The 24371-nt window shown below is 41.6% G+C and overlaps 2 protein-coding genes across 19 annotated transcripts in view; both read left to right on the top strand.

Moving 5' to 3' along the window:
* The first annotated feature begins 2981 nt into the window (after window positions 1-2981).
* Window positions 2982-8273, top strand: hpf1 (histone PARylation factor 1). 2 transcript variants are annotated; one of them, XM_030352460.1, is made up of 8 exons: window positions 2982-3076; window positions 3660-3837; window positions 4158-4344; window positions 4962-5060; window positions 5193-5346; window positions 6672-6759; window positions 7636-7808; window positions 7982-8273. In XM_030352460.1, the coding sequence occupies exons 1-8, from the start codon at window positions 3038-3040 to the stop codon at window positions 8114-8116; spliced, it is 1053 nt and encodes a 350-aa protein (XP_030208320.1). In that variant the 5' UTR covers window positions 2982-3037; the 3' UTR covers window positions 8117-8273. The 2 variants fall into 2 exon arrangements, with proteins under 2 accessions (XP_030208320.1, XP_030208321.1); XM_030352461.1 differs by having other exon boundaries at window positions 3007-3076; window positions 3631-3837.
* A 1449-nt stretch (window positions 8274-9722) lies between these two features.
* The window catches only part of ank2a (ankyrin 2a, neuronal), a 96208-nt gene continuing 81559 nt past the window's right edge, over window positions 9723-24371 (top strand). For 14 of the 17 annotated variants that reach the window (XM_030351558.1, XM_030351547.1, XM_030351557.1 and 11 more), the window contains exon 1: window positions 9724-10343. In XM_030351558.1, the coding sequence (XP_030207418.1) occupies window positions 10215-10343 (129 nt within the window). In that variant the 5' untranslated portion in view covers window positions 9724-10214. Of the gene's footprint in view, window positions 10344-24371 lie in introns of all 17 variants that reach the window. The other 3 variants (XM_030351553.1, XM_030351552.1, XM_030351554.1) reach the window with 2 other exon arrangements.

Here is a 24371-nt window from a genome sequence, read left to right as displayed (position 1 = left end):
TTGTATACATTCAAACACTGTCAGTGTCGACTATGCTGTGAGCTGCTTCCATTTATGAACCACATGTTTATTTCAAATTTGATGACCAAGTAATTTTTTACCGAAATAGAATAATATGAAATTAGGTATCTCACTTTCTACCACCATCTTGTAGTAAGCTTTTGGTCGATTCTGTACAAAACAAGTGTGCTCCCCTGTACTCGGCACAATTTTTACAATCCAGATGGCTTGGAAAAATATACATGATTTGTTGTTTGTTTGTTATGTATTTCATCACATTTGCATTGCTGATCAATATGTAACCCAACACTCAACCCTACATAATAACAGTTTCATCTAGGGAAACGTCTAATAACTAAAGACCTATTTAGTAATGACAACAGCGCTTTACTTTCTTCAGCAGGGAGATATAGCTGACTGGCCGACCATGTTTCATTTATCTGTAGTCTGAAGAGGTTCGGTTCTGGCTTTGAGATGACAAAATAACAAGCATACAAATATTTGTTCACGCTTCTAAAGGCACATATTTATGTGTGGAAACTTCAAAGTGTGTACAATTTAGTGGCATAGCAGAACGGACAGAACATATTATTCATACCAGAAACACCAGTCGGCTGCAATTGAGTGTCAATTTCATCTTCAGCTTCCAAATAATTGAACATTTTGCAAAGCATACATATTTTTGTTTTTTATCAACAACAACAATTACATGAAGACACCTCAACTGACTAGATATATACAACATTGCTGATAAGTATACTAACGAAGGAAGACATAACAAATTAATGTTTTCGTCAATATAAATTTATATCCTACAAATTTACAAAAACTTCACAGAAGCCTCCCTGTGTATACATTGTAAACACGATTTTCTACTATGAGTGGGACTGGTTACCCAGGGCCCCAAGTTTGATTGCAATTGCAAACTAATTAATTTCATAAGTAACTACTATTGGGCTGAATACAAGGTTTGAGTCACGGAACATTGTATGTACAAATATATTTATTGGAGGATCATTGTCAAACCTTACAGAAGGCGTAAAATGGTTTAGTTTGATTCCCCAAAACAGTCATGCAGCAAAGATGAGCGACTGCTCATGCTGGAGCGCTAATATGCACCAGGATGTCTTTCTGCAAGAAAGGGAAATTAGGGTCACAAAAAAATAAGGAAAAAGGAAAGAGAAAAAAAGCAAACTGAGGGTAGACTGATTCCAAAGAAAGGTGAGCACAGCCAATTGTTTAAGAATGGTTTCATCTCATATCAGGCAGTATGCAAGCATACTTGCATTGTATCACATGAATTGATCAGCATTCTACCTAAAATGTCATACGACATATCTATCAAATTAATAAAATACCTATCAAATAAAATACCCATCAAAGTTTAACCTCAGTTTCAGAAACAGCCACAGTTGGATGTAAAAGGTATTTTTAGCAATCATTTGTAGCACTTGCAAGGAGCAACTGAAAGGAGCATAAATAAGCACCACAATATTAATGTTCTCTTCAGCATGATACTCCAAGCAAACCTCATTGACCATCCTAAGGTAATTGTTGGCTACATGTATGTTTAGAAAGGAGATGAAGTATGATGATTACACAAACACACATCTCTATATATTCAATGACCTCATTCTATTTCTCAATTCCGTTATATTTTAAGGTGAACTAAGAATTGTCACAATCAAAGTAAAACGTTAAACACTGTATTAATGCATTAATTAAATTGACCGAATGGAGAAAGGAGCCATTATCTGGCCCATATGAAGGAGAGGTCAACGAAGGCCTACATCCTGAGGGGCATTCATCTGTCACAACTACAGAAAGCATTTGTGTGATATTCTGGGAGTACGATATTGCAAACGATAGGACCAAGTCTGATTACCCCAACGTGGACCGACTGCTTCAGATGAGAACAATTATGGCGACGACCCGTGGAAACTGGACAAATGGACTGATTGAGGCATGTGCTCTAACTGAGGTAGTTAACATCCCCCCCCCCCCCCCTCTGGATGTAAATACCCCCTAAATAAATCACCATTGACTTTGAACTGCTCTTTTTGTTGTGTGATTGTCTAATCAACTTGGTAGTGTGGAAAGAAAACCGCACACAAGCCTGCTACAATATTTAAAAATTGCGTGAAATACATGGATCAAGAGAGGAAGGGGGCCCACATAAACTACTTTGGTATGGGACCCAGAGTTTTACGAACAAAAACATTGAACAGACACAAAGTATTAAAATAACAATATCTTTTTTATACATTTACTTGTTACAGGTTCATATCATACAGATGCTTCGTCATGTCGTGCTGAGGATACCTATCCGCTGGCACGGACACCAGGAGCCTGGACCCTGGTTTGTCATAGGCCTACTGTGAATGGGATACTGTTTATAGCAAGGTAAGTATTTCAGAGACTATTGCCCAAGGTGCAGAATGGTGTAATTTTATAATTCTGACTTTCACATCGACATTGCTCCCTGCAGACACCATATGAGGTTCAGCATTTAAAAAAAATTCTCCATAACTGCATCTGTGCACTTCAAGTCATCCTCTAGTCAAACACCATGCCTCGATATGTGTAAGGCACCCTTGCCAGAGGGAAGCCATACATGGAAAGCCCCATCTTTACGTGCCCGATCTACCTTCCAAACAACACTACAGGTTATACAGTGTACTACAAATCCTGCTTCAGTCAAAGTGCCGGTGATTCCATTCATGGTATTTTATTTTCGAGAATATAGAACCTCTGCATGCTTGGTGTGGAACTGCATGATGATTCATAGTTTTCATATGCCTGTTTTTTTATTCCTCTTCGCACACTTGCTTACCTATAATTTCTCACCATAGGATTGTTAGCAAGTGTTTGATTTTGATTCGGTTTTGTTTTATCTTTTATGCATTTTCCATTTGTCCTATTAGTGGCTACCTCCAGAACTGTGGGCGGCAGCATTGCGCCTGACGCCCTACTAGGATCCCGTTAAGGTCTGAAAGAAGAAGAAGAAGCTCATTGACTGACGGACGGGAGGAAGAATATGACAGGGCGCGCGAAAAGAAAACCAAAATCGGTTAAGGTAATGGACCACTACTTTAACGTTATCGTGGTGTTCAGACACGTGTTTCTGAATGTACCCAAATGTAGAAACAGAGGCGTGTTAAGTTATATAGGAGCAAAAGTCTAATCATTTGAATGGACCCCTAGCTGCTGTAGGGTAACCCAGCACTGGGGCTCTGCAACATGGCAGCTCTGTCCCTGGACCATGTATGAAGCCTTCCCCATCAGTGTCTCCGTCAAAGTGTGGACACTGCTCTTCAACAAATACAGATATTCAACAGATACATATTACGTGTTTCTACCTGATTCCATTCGTTTCTAAGTTTTTCCAGTGTTAAAATCCAATACTAGAGCAAAAGGGCAGCTGCTTGTTAACTACTCGCCGAAGTCGCCACTCCTGTTTAATTGACTAATGGAGTGGTTTGTTTAAACGTTAAAACGGTCATAGTGCATCATTCATTCATTATGCGATTGATGCATTCATCATATGGTAACATACGTTGTCAGGAGCGTCGTGTTGCAGGATGTTCTCCATAGCCCCACTACTCCCTCTGCTGTGTGTTGCACGGACAGACCTAAAGAGGAGTTGTGCTGTTGTGCAGGAGTCGGCATCAGGTCCGCCGAAGAGAGCCTGCACTGACGGGTCCGAACCAGTACCGTCAGCTAAGGTGAGCTCCGAGCTCCGAGAGCAGATCGTTCAACTTTACAAGCTTCAGATGCCAGAAGATCTATACCATTTTTGGGACTTTTGTCAAGGCCTTTGTCCGGATGACCCCAGAGGTATGTTTTTATTTTATATATTTTTTCTTTCTACCTTCGATCTCTCACTATTTCCTACTAAGGAGTTGTATGTTTATGCATAATTTAACAATATTTCATCATTGTCTCATTTAGGTTCAATCAATTAATATATGTTTTGATGTTTTGATGTTGTTTCCACTTTCATATCGGCTTAATAATCGGCCGCTGTTACTTGATACCTTTTTTAAATAAACTAAAATATAAAGGGAACATACTGTATCTTTAACACTATGACATTGTCAATATCTCTGTGCACGGTGGTACTTTACATTTCAAATGTGCTGTGTTAATCTCTTCAGATGCGTTGATGGACACACTGGGTTTGCGGTTGGTCGGTCCGTTTGACATTTTGGCTGGGGCGCATAAAAATACCCAGAATCCTCAGCAACACCTCCACCTGCACTGGAGGTACTTCTACGACCCCCCTGAGTTCCAAAGCATACTGCAGGGCTGTGCAGACACCCAGCATCACATGGGCTACTACAGGTATACACAGCCTTCTACTGTCTTCATCTCCGACATTGGTATATTTGGGATAATGTCATAGAGAATTTTGGTATTTTATTCTTGAAATATACTTTTTAAATATTATAAATTATTATAAATTCATTACCTGTCATTGAATAAAATAAATACTTTTTTCAGTAAATATATTATTATTGCTTGTTAGTTGTTAAAAGATGGTGTCGCTTTGTTCATTCCATCACGTTTTCCAATGATGCTTTGTGTTGATTTGTGTCTGCTAGATGAACACACTGGGAGCATGGGCAGCATTTTCCCTCTGACCTTGCAGTAATAATTTTGCCTTAAGGCGGCGCTGGGCCTCTTTGCTCAACCACTGCTTGTGTAGTATAATTAATACCATTTCTATATGAGGTGATCTCTGATAGTTGTTGTTGATGAATATTTAGTGGTTATACCTGAAGTCCAAGGTTGGGAACCACTGACTTAGAGCAGACTTCAGTACTTGCCTATCTAAAGCTCTGTAATATGCAAGGATTACTATATATTAATTGTCTCTTTCTTTCTTTCTTTCTTTCTTTCTTTCTTTCTTTCTTTCTTTCTTTCTTTCTTTCTTTCTTTCTTTCTTATGAACCAATTAGAGACACTCCTGACTCTCTTCCTTCGTTCGTTGGGGAAAATGAAGCCAAGAAGGGCTGTGGCATATCACAGCTGGGAGACAACGTCTTCGCTGCTGTCCTGTAAGTTAACACTGTCTCTAGGGTTTGTGTTTTTCAACGCCCTATTAGATTTCACTTACAAGATCCTCTACAAAACATTGCTGTTATTCTTTCCTCTGCTAATTCTGCCGTTATGTTTTGTGTCTATCCCAGCCTGTTCCTGCTGCGGAAGAGAAAAGAGAGGGAAGTTCAGAAAGGAAAAGGGGAATCCTTGGAGAACCTGGAGAGCAAGTTGAGAGGCAAGGCGGAGACTCTGGGCCTCTCGTTGGAACAGAAAACCAAAGACATGAAGCTGAGGGACAAGAAGGTAGTGAGCACAGCAGGCTGGATGGATGATGAGTTATGTGAGATCAAACCACTTTATTTTAGGTCGGTTGTGATTCTCTTTTCAGCAGTACATTTAAATGCATTTTCTACCTATTTTAAGAGAGACTATGCCCGTCGGTTAATGTACATTTTGGTCGGAAATGCTTCATTGCTACCTTTTTGTATGCATGAACTTGACATAAAAAAATACTAATTTAGTCAGCTCTGAGAATAATCACGCTGTGTCTCTGGGTTGCGACGTTCGTGGATAGCCACGTGCTGTACCAATGGTGGGGGGGGGGGGGGGGGGGGGGGGGGGGGGGGGGGGGCGGGGGATAGCGAGGGGGAGAGAGAGAGAGAGGGGGGAGAGAGAGGGGGGGGGGAGAGAGAGAATTTATTCACCTTTTCTATTTGTACTAAATATAATTTTTTATTTGGTATCTCAACACCAACTATCTCACACATATGTATCCCTGGAACTTGGATTTACAAACAGTTCGGGAGCGATTCGCCATTAGGGGGCACTATAATTTCCGGAAACATTCAAACACTCAACCTGTGCCGCCCCAATTGCCAAAATTTCTGAGACTTGGTATTTGCCATTTACTCATGAGCCGTGACTCGGATTCACTCCGACTCGTTTGGGGGCCCTTATGGAATTGCCCTCTACTGAATTGTCACTACAAATTGTCAGAAAGTGGTGGTCGCTGGGATAGGGGAATGTGTGTGGGTGTGAATACCTTTCGTGACTGCTGGCCTAGTTTTCTTTAATATAGTTATAAATATTTTACTGATATTCGCGCTCCGAATTAAAATGATCTGACGCAGGTAACTTAAGAGTCCTCTGCGTGTAGTCAAACTAAACGTGATTATACTAGATAAGTCAATGGATATAACATAAACATCACTGTTTAGCAGAATATCCGACTAGCTATTCAACAGTGAAAAGCGGGTAAAAAACTTGTGTTTTGAACTGTGTATTCGATTAGAGATTTTTGAGATTTTTTGCATCCTGTCTTGCGCTATTGTTGTTGTTGATGTTTTTTCAACAGCAAGCTGCTGCAAATATGTAAATAACATAAACCCTGTGTACAAAGAGCTGTAGATCTAAACACAACCCGCACAATAATCTCTTTTTCATATTGTTAAGATCCCTTATGAAGGAACTGAAAGCAATTGGGCATGCATACAATCACAAATACAGTACTCCTGTTGTTATGGTCAATAAAGGACGACGAAGGATTAACAATCACATCTCAACCAAATCCCTCCTACATATATAATGCAGATTCTCACCTTTTAACCCTGCGTTTTGTTGCACCCTAGGTTGTGACCAAGACATTCCACGGGGCTGGTATTGTGGTTCCTGTAGACAAGAATGATGTTGGATATAGAGAACTGCCGGAGACAGACGGTGAGTCCCGGGCCACTGGCCTCATTCCCTCAAAGTAGGGTAGGTGTCATTATAAACTTTAGACCACCGATCTGCAACCCCAAAATGAATGCGAAGGGTGGGCAATGTTGGAGAAACCAGCTAGAGTAAACTGGATATTTTAAGTATCCAACCAAAATAATTCCACACCTCCCTTTAAGGCCCCACTACAAAGGCATCTTTCAAAGGGACAACCTTTTTTCAGGGGACTAATCCTTTGATAATGCCACATTTATCTCCAAGCTATTTTAAATTCCTTATGTTATTTTTTTTTTGCTGTTGCGCAGGGTTATTTAAGACCAAAGCAACCGTACCAGAGCTGCTCTGACCACTTGCCTGCACTCAACATAGTATGTGGTGGTAATGCACCTGGCCCCTTCCAACTAGGCAACAAACCCGTCGATCATGAGTGTGTGGACCCCCGCATGCTCCCAGTCGCCTAGCATGGATGACCATCTGACGGCAAGGCAAGCGTGATGGCCAATACAAGTGGTGCAGTGTGTTCTGCCACAGTGCTAGTAGTACCCATAGATGTGATAGTACCCTGGATGTATTATGAGGTATACCCGTGAATAGTACAGTAGGGTCTATCCATGAGTAGCAAGCATCGTGTACTGTCCTTCCATCTGCTAGAAATGTTATGGCTCCTCGGAAAATTCAGCGCTTCTGTATTCATTAATTCGGTGTTGTTGCTTTGGTCTGCTTATTTGAATATAAAAAGGTACAAATGGTGGATACTCATTGCTCAAAGAGTATTGGGTCTGTCCAACCCATCATGTCCTATAGTCTGGTGCACCTCTTATCTGGGCAGATTAGATAGATCTTGGGCGATCCATTCAACCCCCTCTTCTCCTCTAGCCGGCATGAAGAAGATCTGCAAGGCCATCGCCGAGGCCCGCAGCGACGAGGAGAGGGTGAAGGCCTTCGGACCGCTGCAGGAGATGATCACCTTCGTCCAGTTTGCCAACGACGAGTGTGACTACGGCATGGGCTACGAGCTGGGGATGGACCTGTTCTGCTATGGCTCACATGTGAGATGATCCACAACCGCTGGGGGGGGGGGGGGGGGGGGGGGGACAGTATCCTTATTAGGGGGCTCTCCTAATATAATAATAACCACATTTCCTATCTCCTTTCCTACCATAATTTCCTCTTAGTCAGGAAGTTCTGAATGCGTCTCTAATGCTCACATTCTGTCCAACAGTATTTCTACAAGGTGATCAGACAGCTGCTCCCTTTGGCCTATAACCTGTTGAAGAGGAACCTGTTCGCTGAGATCCTGGAGGCCCACCTCAGCAGCCGTTCCCATGACAACCTCGATCAACTTTCTGCCCAGTAGCCGCTTAGTGTCCCACTCGTGATCAGCTTTCTCTGTTTATTTGGTTTTTCCCAGTGTCAATGATGTTGGCATTGGTGGTGCTGCCTTTGTCCTGCCAACGGAATTGTCTTTGTGAAAAGTAGATGTTCAATAAAGTATTCATTTTATATTTTTAAAATTCTCTGATTTTTAGGCTTTATGAAGTTCATGATTTAGCGGTCATATTCTATTCATGATCTACAACAACTCCTAATATTTTTTTTTGGACATGAGGCATCATTTTAACCAAAGTCTTTTAATAAGGTGAAATGGAGGGCAGTGTTTGAATGGAAATAAAATAAGTAATTTCGGAACATGTATGCTTTACCAATGTAGAAATATATTGAAGAGGTTTGAACTCTACTTAACACATACCCCCTGAGATCAACCTTTAAATAAGTGAAGTCTAGACCCGTCAGTGATAAAATTGGAGAGGACTTCAAATTTACAGCATATGCTAAGTTGCACCTGTACACCACTTTTTAAATTGTTGTAATTTAGTATATGTTTGATGTGTAACATTGGGTAGGCTATCCCTGATGATGCCAGCAAAACTCTTAGCATTGGTTCGTCCTGTGTATACCACGTGGAATAGGTATGTACATTTCTTACACCCATTAGAACCAGAGGTTTATAGGGGGCAATTTATACCACCAGTTGTGAGTGTGATTAACCTTTTTTTTGAGAACCTGCCTCTTCTGACATCAAAAGTGGGCGTGTCCACCTAGATGTGTGCCGGATAGATCAGTCTACCAGCCTACCCAGTGGACTGTAGCAAACTTTGCTAACCTATTCGTCATACATCTAGGTGGACACACCCACTTGTGATGTCAGACGAGGCAGATTTCCAAACGGCTTGTAATTGCTAATTCACACTTACACCTGGTGGTAATATGTCACCTTTAACCCACTGGATTTTGGAAAAGGCCACCAAATCGGTCCTGTTCATCTTCTGGGTAGTTTCTGTTATTTCGGCACAACTTCAGCTGATTTCAACCATTACTTAAATGTATATTAAATACTGGATTTAAAACAAAGTTAGTGTAAATTTCAGGCAATCTGAACAATCACCAGTCTACACATATTTAACGAATTATCTTCTAATTGAGGGACAAACAATCAATAGTCTCTAAATTTACAACGGAAGAACAATGATATTTGAACTGTGGATGTCAGTTTATGAGAGTGCGGGAGCGCTTCAACAGGCGACCGCTCGGAATCACGACCTAGCTTTTGGGGATCTCCAAATAAGATGAAAAAGCGACAACCCTGCTAGCAACCGCTTTCACCCATTGTCACCTTAAACATTGTCCAAACCATTATGGAGAGTCCATGGCGATGCACCCTTTTTTTTTGTAAAAGCACAATTTTAATACACGTAGGATCAAAATCACTGCAACCTTACCCTGATGTCTTGTAGGATGACTAGACCATTTAAGCCGTAGATGGGGGTGCACATTTTCATTATTATTTGGGGGTCATGTCTACATGTCCAGGCTACGGTTAGTATTAAACATACAATGATGGCTGAGATCCCTTGTTATCGGTGAAGTCCTGTCAAATCAATTTCAGCAGCACTTCCCAGATCATGGTAAGAGGCGGGCACAGGGTGCACAGGGATGGGAGGAGGAGGGCGTTGCATTGCGTTGTCCATCTCCTGACAAGCCCATCCCAGAAAAGCGTGTGAGTGTTATGATATGGAAACAATGTTTTAGTTAGACCCTTGACTAAAGACGGGCCTACCTGTTCAAGCTAGAGCTTTCTACGGCAAAGCATGGGCTACAGGCTGTCAACTGATCTAACTAGCTTGTTACACAGCGGATCCCCTGCTATAAGACTGCTGCAGAGCCGCTAGGAGGGGAGGGGTGCGCTGGCTCCTGCGGAGGTTCTGATACGAACAGGTTAGAGAGCTGCTCGGCGAACAATCTCAGCTTCATATTTGGTTTCCGTTTGTCTCAACAAAATGAACGCTGCGGAATGATCCCGGGCCTTTCCAAACCTTGAGGATTGTGAGTGAAGCCCACCTCAACCCAGGAAAGAGGAAACACCGCGTCTCGCCTGCACCTTTCCTCGGGACGGAATGTCGAGAAGCTCCGAGGAAAGTCACGGTCGGGGCGGTGGCTCCGATCGAGACTTGAAGATGGCCTCTTCTAACAACACGACCCCCGAGGGAGGACCACCGCCACTGCATCAGAACCGTATACGACAGGTTAGTGTGTTTTAGTACATTGCAGGTCTAGCTAGCCGTGCGTTGGCTGCAGGAGTCGGTGTCTGTCGATGGCATGCAGTAGAGCAGCTGAGGATGCTGCGCTGTGGATAGGCGTTGTCCTAGCTACCACATCAGTACCACTGCCCCCAAATTAGTACTGACATGCTCGAGATTTTTTTTAAATCACAAAAATAAACAGCTCTTCAGCAGACAAAGAAATACCCCGTTTATTTATTTAGAGGGACGATGATGAGTGCGGTGTGACGGGGCGACTAAATCGATTCATGTTGTGTGCGTCAAAGCTTCCAGTCCTCAGGATAAACATCAGCGTGTGACCACCAGACTATACAGTGCCAAGCTTGGGTCCACAATGCCAGTTGGGCTGTATAGTTGAACAGGCTAACATCTTCAACCATGCTATCCTGCTTTCCCTTATCTCAAGTTAAGCCAGCTCGTCCAAATATCAACACATCTTTTAGGTATTTTATGGGTCGGGTTCTCCTCCACCTCCATAGATTAATTCAATGCATTCAATGTGTTGTGAGTGAGGGATAGAGTTGGTCATATAGCCCCAGGCTGCACTAGGTTGTGTTGTGACCCCGGCTTGTGTCAGTTGGATACGGGTGCCAACCCAACCCATTTCCTTTGTGTAAGAACCCGCTCAGGTTAGCCCCTCGATAACTTTCTTTCAGCGTGGATGACTTCACTCATCAAGGCCTGACATCTTGGTGATAAGGAATGTAAAGTTAGATTGTTATTTTTGGAATCCTTACTGGCTATCTGGAGCAGGGTTTTGCAATGTTTTGGGGCCAGGTCACACCAAACCACCCACCAATCCAAACCCAGAGTATCCAGAGCATGATAATGATAAATCTCAAACACATTATTACCATTCTATATTATTTATTAGGTTTTTGACAATTTTCCCTATATTTCAGACACAGGTGACAAAAAAGTATCCGTCGATACAGGTTCATTAAAGCTCTTCCGTTATTTGTCAAATATTACAAATATTATTATATACCTTATTTAACATTATTATTAAGGACTATAGTGACTGTTAAAAAGAAAACTGTAAAGTTTGCTCTTATAGTATATTTTCATACATTTTACATGATATTATCATGCAAAACGAATAGGGTATTTTGAACAGGAACCATAAGAATGTAATAATGTTTATCATGGTCTTGGCGTGTTGGTTACATTTGTGCTGGTTCACGTTTCTCACATATGTCCAGTGAAGGATAAAGAGAGGGTAGCTGTCTGCTTCCTGTCTGAATGCACTCTCATGCTTATTAGATTTCAGTAATGGACTATAGTGCTGCTTGCACCGGACTCACTAACTCTCTGGCACTTGCACACACATGCAGGCACATTCACATCATCACATGCACCATCACACACACACACACACACACACACCTGCTCCTATAAAATGACAATTTCTTCAAAAAGGAGAATGAGGAGAGCGAGAGAGAGAAAACCAGGAAGCATTGTGATGGCAGTGCTTGCATGTAGGTCTAAAAATACTGACTCATCCTAGGGCGATTGTCCTGAAGAATTATGGCTCCGTCCCAATAAGAGTGGCTGGGCCTTGCTTCTCCATATATTCCTTCAGCCTGTCCATGGCTGTGACAAGGTGCTCTAATCCATTCCCCTGCCTTCCTCTATTTAGGTGCTCTATATTGACTATATCAATCCATCTGTCCAGTACGTCTGTTTTTCTATCCTTCTATCTATCTATTTTGCCTATTTACTGTATCTATCTATCTATCTATCTATCTATCTATCTATCTATCTATCTATCTATCTATCTATCTACAGTATCTATCTATCTACAGTATCTATCTATCTATCTATCTATCTATCTATCTATCTATCTCTCTCTCTCTCTCTCTCTCTCTCTCTCTCTCTCTCTCTCTCTCTCTCTCTCTCTCTCTCTCTCCATCCATCCATCCATCCATCCATCCATCCATCCATCCATCCATCCATCCATCCATCCATCCATCCATCCATCCATCCATGTATCTATCTCTTATCGATTTGTCTAAGCTGTCTATACTGTATATCTGTCTGTCTGTCTTTCTCTGTGATTTATTAATAAAACCAAGAGGTCAGCTTTCCTTGTCACATTTGACATTCATTTTCTCTTTCCATTTGTTCTCTCTCTCTCTCTCTCTCTCTCTCTCTCTCTCTCTCTCTCTCTCTCTCTCTCTCTCTCTCTCTCTCTCTCTCTCTCTCTCTCTCTTGTCTACTATCCTATGTCTCTCCGTCTCTCCCCTGGATATTTTGATGGAATATTCGAATGAAGCTGCATTTACTGCAGAAAGACTGGAGAACTTAACAGACAAAAAGCAAAAGCAGACGGACAGATTACACCGTCTCCCTTAGAAAACTCTACAGTCATTGAGGTTAAATGCTTATCAAAAAACAGTGGAGTGGTTTCAAGTCAACCACTCCAGTACTTACCTCTCATTATAACAAGTAGCTAAAGTGTTGTTGTCGGGCAATCATCAGAGGGTTGTTTTTGGTGGTTACATCCTTCTCTGTCCTCTGGATGAGGCCGGATGACATCACCTGCTACTGCACTGTACAGCCACAATGCATTATTTATTGCATTATTTATTATTATAGTCCCTCCCCACAGTAGAACCTATCACACAATTACTAACAACATTTTATTTAATTATTGTTAAAACACCTATTGTTGAAACAATGTACTTTGCGGAAGTATTTACTACAGAGTACATACGATTATTGTTAGTGTCTATGTTTCATCCAAAGATGGATGCTCAGGTCTAATAACCATGGTCTGTTTGGAAGTTGTGAGTCCTCCAAAGTCCTCTACACTTTGCGATTAAAGACTTAGAGTATAGTAAACTCGTTGTATAAAATAATGAATCATGTGTAACTATATACCCATTACTGGCAAAAAAACTAAATAAACGATGCATAATTTACTAAATTATAGTGGTATTTTTACAATGAAAAAATGGCATAGATTACTATGTTGAAGATCATAAAATACATATTACCACATTTAAAAAAACAACATTAATCTTACCTTAAAGGTGGTATGTAGCTAGCTAATAACGTACTGTGAATCATAGATTTACCATATGTCATAAGAGTGTGAAAAATTCAGTGTGGCCACTAGCCACGATGTTCCAGATTGCAGCCACCTGAATCCTCCCTTTCAGCCCTCAATTTCCCTGGACTACGGGGCTGTCATGGCCTGTATTGTATAATGGGCCAGTAGGTACCAACATCAGGTTATCGCCTACTACAGCATGGAATAGTCAAGTGTCAAGTGAAGATTCTTTGACAGATTTTTCATTTGTATTTAGTTGTTTAGTCTGTAATTGTAAAACTATACCTTTAATTAAAGGTCCTTATACATTGAACATGTTCGTTGCTTGGTTACAGTGTGTCTGGATGTGTGAAGCTTGGTTGCGGTGTGTCTGGATGTGTGGAGCTCCGTCTGGCCACCAGTTACTTTTGATGTTTGTGTCCGAGAAGGATAAGCTTCTTGGACACATTACACCACGGTGTGTGGAGGATTTCATCTACAACTTTGTTCCTTGTAACACTCCTGCATACCAACGGTACAAAGAAGGAATCACAAATGAGTGGTAGCCATGGGGAACTTCCTAGAACTTCAAAACGCAATCTCTCTCAAGCCGTTTGTCCGTTCTGGGCTGCAGTGCAACATGGTGGCCACCATTGAATGCCGCGTTTCCACTGCAGGGTGTGGTACGGTTCGGTTCACAAAGGTGCGGTACGGATTGCGTTTCCACCGCCAAAAAGTGGGCGTGACCCGGACTGAGCCGTACTCGATTTGCCCTCGTCTTCAGTACTCCTCCGTTGGGGTACTGAGATGCGTGAAAGGGTGCCGGAAAACTCGAGCTACACACCCCCTCCGTTGTTTGGTCGACAGAATCGTCACTTCCGGGTGACGTGGGGATAAAAACAAACAAACAGTAGCTTCAAAACTTTCGTCAAACAAAGCTTGCATTCGGGAGTTGATTAACTGCCATATGAAAAGCATAAAGGCCAGGAACTGTTGCTGGAAGACTTCCATGGTAGCACTTGGTTTAATGTGTTGCGTTCAACTTTTCCATTGTTTTTATTGAGCAGGCTACACTGTGTCGCGTTGCTATGATGTCACGATTTTTACGTAAATGCCGCGGCGATCGACATCCGGCCTACCATAAAGGTTACTGGCGGCGGTGGAAAAGCAACCTCGGAACAGAGGTGGGCTATACCGCCCCCTCCCTACCGGATGAGGCGAACCGAACCGTACCGCACCCTGCAGTGGAAACGCGGCAGAAGAGGACCCGCTCCCCGTTGAGATATAAAGGGCTCTAACTTAGGTAACGCGAACTAAACAATTCTTATTTTCATGTGATTAAACAGTAATGAAAATATACTTTGCAACAATGGAATCAGACCAACTAATGGAATCAACTGAGCTTTTACTAAATTCTACCCAACCCGAAAAGCCACCATATAATGTTCTGCTGGGTTTCTCTCGTGCTCTGGTTCATCCAGTCTCCTCAACTTGGCCACCGGCATGAGCTACGATAGGCTAAGAGACTTTCGCCAATATTGTGAATTTGGACCGCAGTACCCATTTTATATGTTCGGGGTCTTCAATAATTGAGATAATTGAAGCTACTTCATCCACTAACTTTGATTCCATCTATAGGCGACAGTGAATTGAACACAGTTACAACGTTTTCACCACACTGATCGATGCTTCCAGTATTTCTGTCCAGTAAGGATACGTCAACATGGCAATACATGGACATTTTCAGATGCTCATGACTTTTAATTTTGGGGGCACAGTTGCAGTGGAGCATCCCTGTGGATTTGACACTATCCTCTATGTTGTAACACGTTATGTTTAAATAGACATAGTATAGACAGTACACGTGTCAACTACCTACATGAGTCCTACCGGTGGCTTCCATTATAGCGATACATATAGTATTCTTATATATAGTACATAATGTTAGATGAATTGCTGTTGTTGTTGTTCTGAATATGCAGCTTACTTAACTTCATGGGAAAATGCAGTTAGAAAAAAATGCCGAAGTATATTAATAATTAATCAGTAAAACCTAATGTAGTTCCAAGGATGAATCAGCAGTTACCCTTAAATCCTTTCAGAGTGTATGCACAGTTATATGAAACACAACATATGGATTTATATTGCACAAATCTAATACATTGTAGTTCATCTAGGATTTATTCTATTGTGTCCTTAATAACAATCTCTGCAGTTATGTTTGGTCAAAAAATAGGAAAAGGTTGGAATATCAAGTCAATATCCTGGAGCAGTCTCAAGCCGTAAGGACAGGGGATTTGGACTGTGGTGCAATTAGTTGTTAATTATTCATTATTGCTTCATAATCCTGTTTCCCGTTAAAGGAAAACAGGGAGGGCAGGAGATCAATGGACTTCTGAGAAACAACTTCAACATAAATACCCTCCGTCTCCCCAGCTCCTACAGCACTCCCGTCCCTACTCTCACCCTCCCATCCCCACCCCCATCTCCACTAGTTCCGTTGCATTTCTATCTGGTTTGAACCGCTTAAATCATGCATTTCCACAAAATAACCTATCAAAGCTTGGTAATTCACTTACTATTGTGTGTGTGTTACTGCAAGGTGGTTAATAACACAAGGGTAGCAAATTGCCTTCTTCTCCTTTCACCTCTTCATTTCATTGTATTCATGTAGGCCGAAACACACTACACTGAATCAAATCCAATAGCTCTTGCGTTGACCTCTCCCTGTTTCCACCTCAATTAAGCGTGCCACCGGCTTTATTTTACTTGTTCCTCTTGGAAATAAGTAATCTGTGTGTTCATCTAAATGTATTATGATTGAATAATTTTTTTAAATGTGACACGTTTCTGGTATTATATTGGCTCCATGCAAAGGGTAAGGAAGAACTCCCTTACAATAGTCGCTCTAGCCTGAAAAAAAAAGAAAGTGTCTATACGCCACTTTTTGTGGCCTGAGTTTGCCTCTTCTCTGCTCTCTCCCAGTGTCACTCAGCGTTACTCATGTGGCTGACTGGGTTCGAGGTCACATTCTTCATTATTAAATATGTGTTCAACTGGAAGGTCATTTTATGGCTTGTTAGCCACGTCTCAACTTATAGAATAGTCTCTGTGTCTCTCAGCTGTAACGTGGTGTAAATGTAAATATATACTCAAGAAATGTGTCTTATTGTGAAGCTGTATGCAGAGAAGTAAGACTTTATGTGGAAGATGTTTCATTAGAGGCTTTTCTAGACATGGATCATTTAGGCTTTTTATTCCATCTAACTCTTTACGGCATTCATCTTTAGTTTGGCAACAGTTTAGACCACTGCATTATTTGTTCTCTGAAGAAATTAACTTGATCTTTCTCATACCTGATGACTAAAGCATGGATCAATATTCTATGTATAGGCATACACACAATGCACTGAATTGAATCCAGAAAACGATGGACCATAATAATTTGATGCAAATCCAATCTTCGAATGTTCCTGATTTTTAACCCTTGGATCAATACAGTAGAATACATAAGTTCATGGCAGCTGCCTATAATGCTGTGTGACAAGGAATATTCCGACAGTGGGATGGCCCCAATTCGGGCCTCACTGTGTTGTTCATTTTCCAGCCTTCCCATCGCTCTCCATCTTATCCTATTACCGGGAATGCTGTGCTAGCGTCATGTCTTCCCCTGGGACCCCAGGCAGGAACGCTGTACATCATTGCTGACGCTCACATACAGTTTGGTGCAGCAGCAGTCGATTTTGGGGTCAGGGAATATGGAAAATAAACATAAACAACACAGTTTAGATCACAATCTCTCATAAAAAGGGTAATGTTAAAGAACCCTAAAGAGGATCAACGTGAAAATAAAATGTATTCAGAAGTAGGGCCCGACCGATTCATCGGCCTGCCGATTTAATCGGCCGATTATAGCCTTTTTGAAAATAATCAACATCTGCCAAAAAGACGCAGATTACAACAGATTTTTTTTTTTTTTTTTTTTTTAATTATTTTAGAAATGCTATTGCGCTTAGTATCCTGCAGATTGCGCTCCTACTCGCCTAGCTAACTAACAACTTTAGCTGGAGTAAAAAAGAGGAGATTGAATTTTACCGTACAACATGAAAGCACGCTCACTCAGGCAGCTGCGCGCTCACCTCACCAATGTACACAAGACGCGTTGTTTGAGCATGTTGTGCCTGTTTTTCTTTAGGTCCCAGGCCATGTTAATCTGTTATACTGTAGACTCTAACGGTGAGACCATACTGCTCAGCACGCACGTGTTAGTCACTGCTCACGAGCGCAGCTCATAAATTATATTTAAGGTATCAAAAACTACGTTTTATTTGCTTTTTTTGGTTTTGTTTTTAATCGGCCGATTAAATCGTAATCGTAATTTTTCTCTGAAAATAATCGGCATCGGCATCGGCACTCAAAAATCAATATCGGTAGGGCCCTATTCAGAAGTAAACGTGAGCGAGTTTGTGTGGCACAATAGTACATATGGCATTTGTATCAATTGTAAAAGCAGAACCAGCGTTTCACTAGACACAACAATGGAACGCATTCCCTTTTTGTGTCATTTTAAGTTATATGGCAAAATTATTACGTAAATTAAGTGAATATAAGAAAGACTATAAAATCACAATAGAGTACCAGGAAATACAGACAAACAATAATATGAAATGAGAACCTAGGTCGACATAGGTATTTGATATAATTGATTTATTGTATATAATATTTTATAACAATCATGAGTTCTTATCTCTCATCTGTTATTTAGGGGGGGAGGGGGGCAGTATTAGCCTACCTCTTAATGACAGGTCCGACTTGCAGCGCCTTGTAAATCTAATTTAGTACGGGCTTGTGGGAAGTGTCTTATGAATTTACTCATCACTGACTCTGCATTTTTTGACCTCTAAGTCCTTCACATTTCCTCTAGGAAAGGCTTGTGCAGGCTGGTACTTAGTGCACCACCCAAGAGGCCATAGAAGCCTTTCTATACGAGATGAGGCTGCTCTGCCTGTTTAGGGTTGAACTCTGCTGCATATCTGCTGCAATGTCTTCTATGCTGCATGGCGCAAGGCCAGAAGGTGAGGCTTTTACTGAGTCATCTTGCTGGCACACACACGCCTTTCACAAATGACTGTTTCGGATGACATAGTGGATAGTGGTCTTGTGTGTGTGTCAGCTGTGTCTCTTAGCGGTTACGTGCTGAAAATGTAAATATAAACAAATAAAGAAATGTGTCTTATTGAGAAGCTGAATGCAGTGAAGTACGACTTCAGGTGGAATATGTTGTGTTTGAGGCTTTTCTAGACAGGGATCATCTAAGGCCTTTTGTTCCGTCTAAGACTCTCACAGCATCCATCTTTAGTTTGGCAACACTGTTTATTTGTTCTCTAAATAAAGTAATTTACTTTATTCACTGAGTCATCTTGCTGGCACAAAGAGGCCTTTCTCAAATTAATGTTTCGGATTACATAGTGGATACTGGTGTGTGTGTGTGTGTGTGTGTGTGTGTGTGTGTGTGTGTGTGTGTGTGTGTGTGTGTGTGTGTGTGTGTGTGTGTGTGTGTGTGTGTGTGTGCTTGTGTGTGTGTTGGTAGGACAGGGATTACATTTTTTTAGGGATACAATTCTCTTGTGTTTTGTCTTTCTTGTTACGTGTGTGTGTGTCTCTCTCTCTCTCTCTCTCTCTCTCTCTCTCTCTCTCTCTCTCTCTCTCTCTCTCTCTCTCTCTCGCTCTCTCTCTCGAGACGTATCATCCTGCTATATCAAGGTTGTATGGGCAAACTTAATGGCTCTATCTTGTCGGCCCCTTGCCCCCCTCCCCATTGAAGTTTAAGTATTTCATAAATAAACATTGATGTTTGAGTAAAAATGAAAGCATATAGTAGCCTGCTCCCTTGTTTTCTTTCAAAAATAAATTGTGTGTGTGTGTGTGTGTGTGTGTGTGTGTGTGTGTGTGTGTGTGTGTGTGTGTGTGTGTGTGTGTGTGTGTGTGTGTGTGTGTGTGTGTGTGTGTGAAGGAGTTCATTTGTGAGGCATTGCAGTGGTGAATGATGATAGCAATGATAAGAGACTTTAATCCAGTCGTCTCATTTTACATCTAACCATAAAGAAAACAAAATAAAATAGGGCTGTATTCAATATTCTAAGAGGGGAGAGCTTGCTCATTGGTGTGGTCCCTGTCAGCTGATTTATGTGTATGTTTACAGTGTGTTTGGGTCGTGGTGTGTTGGCTTGTAAGTTGTAGTATTATTATGACCCGTGCCTGAGGATGACCCTATGCCTGGTTACTCTAGTGGTTTGTGCTCGTGTGGAATCTTTTCGCATTATAATGAAATCCTCATGCTTGCTAAAGCGTCCTTGGACCTCAATGTCGTTCTCTGCCAACACAGTAGACCAATGACTTCATGCAATTGATTTCAATATTTTTTGTTTTATGGATGTTTTACAGTATTAAGGCCTATTTTTCTAACTGGTGGCAAACATTTTGTTTTTGTTGTTGGCCTTTGTTGTTTACCATTGTTCAAGTATTGAGACTTCATTTTGTGATTGTTAAGGCCCAGTTTGGAGATGGGGATAAGAAGTGGATTGTCAGGGAGTGAGTGGGTTTGTTCTTCATTTACCCGTCTTCCCGCTATTGGTCTAAGAATACTCAATGAATTCACATTTTCAGGGCCTTGACCGGAAAAACCCTGATTAAATCTACATACATACATCCCGTTGCCCTGAACTGCAACAAATGTAAACAACACATTCAATCGCTTTGACCTCACATGTGTTTTGTCCTTTGAAAACAACAGTAAGAAGGTTGTTAGTGATCTTAAGCAGGCTGTTAATTGATCTGGACACTTTCCAAGTACATGGGATCTTTGGTTTGAGTGCCACATACCCCCTCTTAGCCCTCTCCCCACACCCTCCCATCTCCCACACTCTCTGCTTACAGGAAAGACTTTAACCACACCCTGCAGTTACCGCGGTGTGTCTGGGTGCTCTGGCCCACGAAAGACCCAGAGATCTGCATCATCATAATGGACAGGGAGAATGGGTTGCCAGTGGCATCGCATTACATTACATCATAGAATCGACATAAACCCAGGGCTGGACTGGCCATGTGGCCGACCACACAACAATATTTTTTCTTTTTTTTGTATGGCAGGCTCAATCAAATCTTTAAACCCCTCCCTCTTTGGGCACAGTGTCTCTATGGTGCATCTGCAATAAAAGAGTCCCAAAATGAATAAGACAAAATGCAAACCGGAACTTGTATTGACTAATTGACTAAATGGAAATGAACCAAAATTATTGTCATGGTGGGATATATATTCTCTCCCTCCTTTTGAATTGTTAAATAAACGTTGGCTGTGGTTTATTTGTAGCTGTTTTTCTTTACCTCGCTCCTCCCTGTATAACCCGTTGTAGATAGGTGTGCTATAAAGTAAGTTATATTAATACAGTGTAGTACCTCAGGGCATTACAGGGCCCTTCAGCTGCTGGGAGACTAAAATCTCCCACCCGCCTTTGTTTTTTGGCCCCAGTCTATATAAGAGTGACGTTACACTCTCTCTCTCTCTCTCTCTCTCTCTCTCTCTCTCTCTCTCTCTCTCTCTCTCTCTCTCTCTCTCTCTCTCTCTCTGTACTTCCCTGGTATTCTCTCTCTCTCTCTCTCTCTCTCTCTCTCTCTCTCTCTCTCTCTCTCTCTCTCTCTCTCTCTCTCTCTCTCTCTCTCTCTCTCATTTGATTTAGTTAGCTTACGGAAAGGTCTGTACAAATAACAAATAGCTAATTCTCTGGGTTGGGAAAGCAGGTTGTGGGTGGGGCAGGTGGAGAGGTTGAGAGCAGGATGAAATGCATATAGTAATTATTTGATAGTGTTCTGAATGTCTTTCTACTTCTATCTTGACAATTTAAAATGATTGTTTCAATGTGATGAAGATACAGTTGGTAGATGTTTTGACAGAGCAGGTTTGCTTTTGGTACGTGGATTTTTGGGGACCTGGGAGGGATGACAAGCCACTTATATTCAGGTATACAAACATGGCTTCTGTAGATGGAAGCAAGTGTGAATCACACCTGTTGCAGCATAGATCCCCTTTCTCAGTGATGAACTAATGTTCCTTTTTCTTTTCATCATCAGTGTCATTAGTTCAATCAACAGTTATTCCATGAGTATGCACTATAAGCAAAGAAACCATTTATAAGGCATTAAAACAGAGGGCCACCTAGTAGGCTGCAGCTGTAACAGAGGTTATGTTTGTCTGCTTTGTGTGGTATTCAGACTACTGGAACCTACAGATTACAGTGAGTAGTGCCGCTGAACCCCAAAGATAGTGGTGAAATCATGCAGAGTCATTTGAATCACTGGTCTCATAAGGCCAGCAGCAGAATTGTTGCTGAAGTGCAGATTAGGGGTGGGACAAAATATCCATACGTCGATGATATCGTCGCCCTTCTTCTCGCAATACGAGAATCGATACACTGGCGCCAAACATCAACATATATTTTTGTTATTAATTTTAAGAATTTCTTTTGCATTTATGCTTTATTGTTATGCTTTATGAGTTAGACAGGAAATATCGCCCCAAATATCAATATTAAAATAAGGCGCAGATTTCCCTGCTCCTCGAGGTGGCGCTCAACACATCAAGGAAACATGAACGGAAGTTAACCAACCAAAGACGAGTGTCTTAAAAACTCAGTTTGGTCCAGCACTTTATCGTTTCATTGTCATTTTGTCTTCATCTTTAGACATATATCATGATTTATCGTCATAGGTTTGTCGAACAATGTATTGATTATTGCAGAATCGCTGTTTCGCAATATAATCGGTATCGCGTGCCATGTACTGTGTATCGTATCATGAGGTAGCCTGTGATTCCCCCCCCTAGTGAAGATGCAGTGTCATGAGCTAGCTTATAGTTCAGACAAAAAGGGGAGACCACACACAGAAAGTTAACTGAAGCATTTATTAAGCAACGATAATAACTATTGAGAAATATAGATAAACAACGTACATCAGTATTATCAGTTATGTCTGTGGTGTATTGGTGCGTATGAGTAGTGTAGTGTAATGTATCAACTCAATATAAGGAACAAAAGCCCTGTGCCGTGTTCCAATACCCGTACTGTCCGTACTTACTAGCCAAAATTTGAGTACACAGTACGTTCCAATTCAGATCCGGCGAAAAGAAGTATACTTCAAGGACCCGGTTGCCGTACTCAAAACGGGCTAATCGTGAAGTGTGGATCGAAGGACACTCCCCGTACTCAACGGCAGCCATCTTAGCTACGTAGCGGAAGAGGCGGAGCCAGGCTGAGCCATAGTCGGCGCATTTTCCACATAGCCTGCATTAATAGAGTCATTTTGTAGTTTTTATAGTTTTTATAGCTTTTTATAGCTGCTAGGCGTAAAGAGTTCACCGTTCAAAGCGGGATGTTTATTGCGGGGGAGGAGCCACGGCGGCAGTCGTGATCGTAATATCCGGTTAGTGCACCACGGAGTACTCGATTTGGAACAGCACTCACATCTGAAAAATGTACGTAGTAGACAGTGCGGATAGTATACTTCCTTTGAGTGTACTCATGGAAGTACGGGTATTGGAACACGGCACTGCTGTCCTGGTAGGCTCAGAGAGTGAGATGGCCTAGGCAGCCATCTTATATAAATGAGGAGGAGCCTGATTGGAATGGAGATCAGGTGTGTTGCAACTCCTGCTGCCACACCGGCGACCCGCCTCCACAATCCCCTGCACAACAATCCCCTGTATAGCCAACTAGAGCAGGGTCATCACAGCAGCATTAATCTCACTAGTTCAAACTCAAACAGGACGAGGTAATGTGGCTGATGGAAGGATTTTGAGGCTTCAATAACATTATTCAAACCAATGCATAGGTACTTACATACAGACAGACAGACAGACAGACAGACAGACAGACAGAGAGACATGCATACACGGTATGAACAAATATTAGCATGTTGACTCAGAAAATGTACACATACTGGTGAAGACACAATGGTCTCCTCCGTGTCATTAATAACTGTCTATCACGGCATCTTAATGGTCCAGATAAAAGCTTCCCCGTCAATAAAATGGAAAACAGGCCATTAACTCCACGAGTCCATCAGGAACATAGCAGTCCAATGGGAAACAGGAGCTCTGATTAGCACTCCATGGGTTGTTATTTGAGCCCTGTAGATACTCACACACGCACACGCATACATATACACACAATCACATACATATCCACACACACATACATAGACACACACACACACACACACACACACACACACAAACACACATACATACACACACATAAAAACACACACACACACACACACACACACACACACACACACACACACACACACACACACACACACACACACACACACACACACACACACACACACACACGAAGTATATAAACATGAGAATGCCCTGAGAGGGATGGCTACCATATTGATCAGCTTTTTGCTTATCAATATCTCTCTTTAACATCTTTAAATGGATGCATTTGTTGCGCCTATATGAAATGCATCGCACAGAGGAAACTTCACTTTGGTGCAGAGATTAACGCTGCACTCATGACTATATTTAAGCGTGCGTTAAGGTTAATTTCCTTAAATTTTCATGGTGGTATCCTGTGCACAGAGAGAGGAATGTGCCACACTTCAGGGCATGGGTTGCGGCCAGTTATCAATCAGATTGTTGATGGATTGTGATCCGACCATGATGAGAGCCATCTGGCGCATCTTTTTTTCATCCAACAGTACAGACCGTGTCACTTTGTGACCAAAACTCAGCAGGCTAGCCATCAAAGTGTGTACGTGTTTGTTTGTTGTTTTAATTATTATTATATTATTATTATAACATTGATATAATAATATAATAATATAATAATTATTAATAGTTATTAAGCTCCATGAATGTCTGCACTGACAAAAGTGACAACTATGTCATGGAT

This window comes from Gadus morhua, chromosome 3 (genome assembly GCF_902167405.1).
Source record: "Gadus morhua chromosome 3, gadMor3.0, whole genome shotgun sequence".
In the NCBI taxonomy this organism is placed as follows: Eukaryota; Metazoa; Chordata; class Actinopteri; order Gadiformes; family Gadidae; genus Gadus; species Gadus morhua.
Note: the sequence above shows the minus strand (reverse complement) of the source record. Positions and strands in the feature narration are given on the sequence as shown.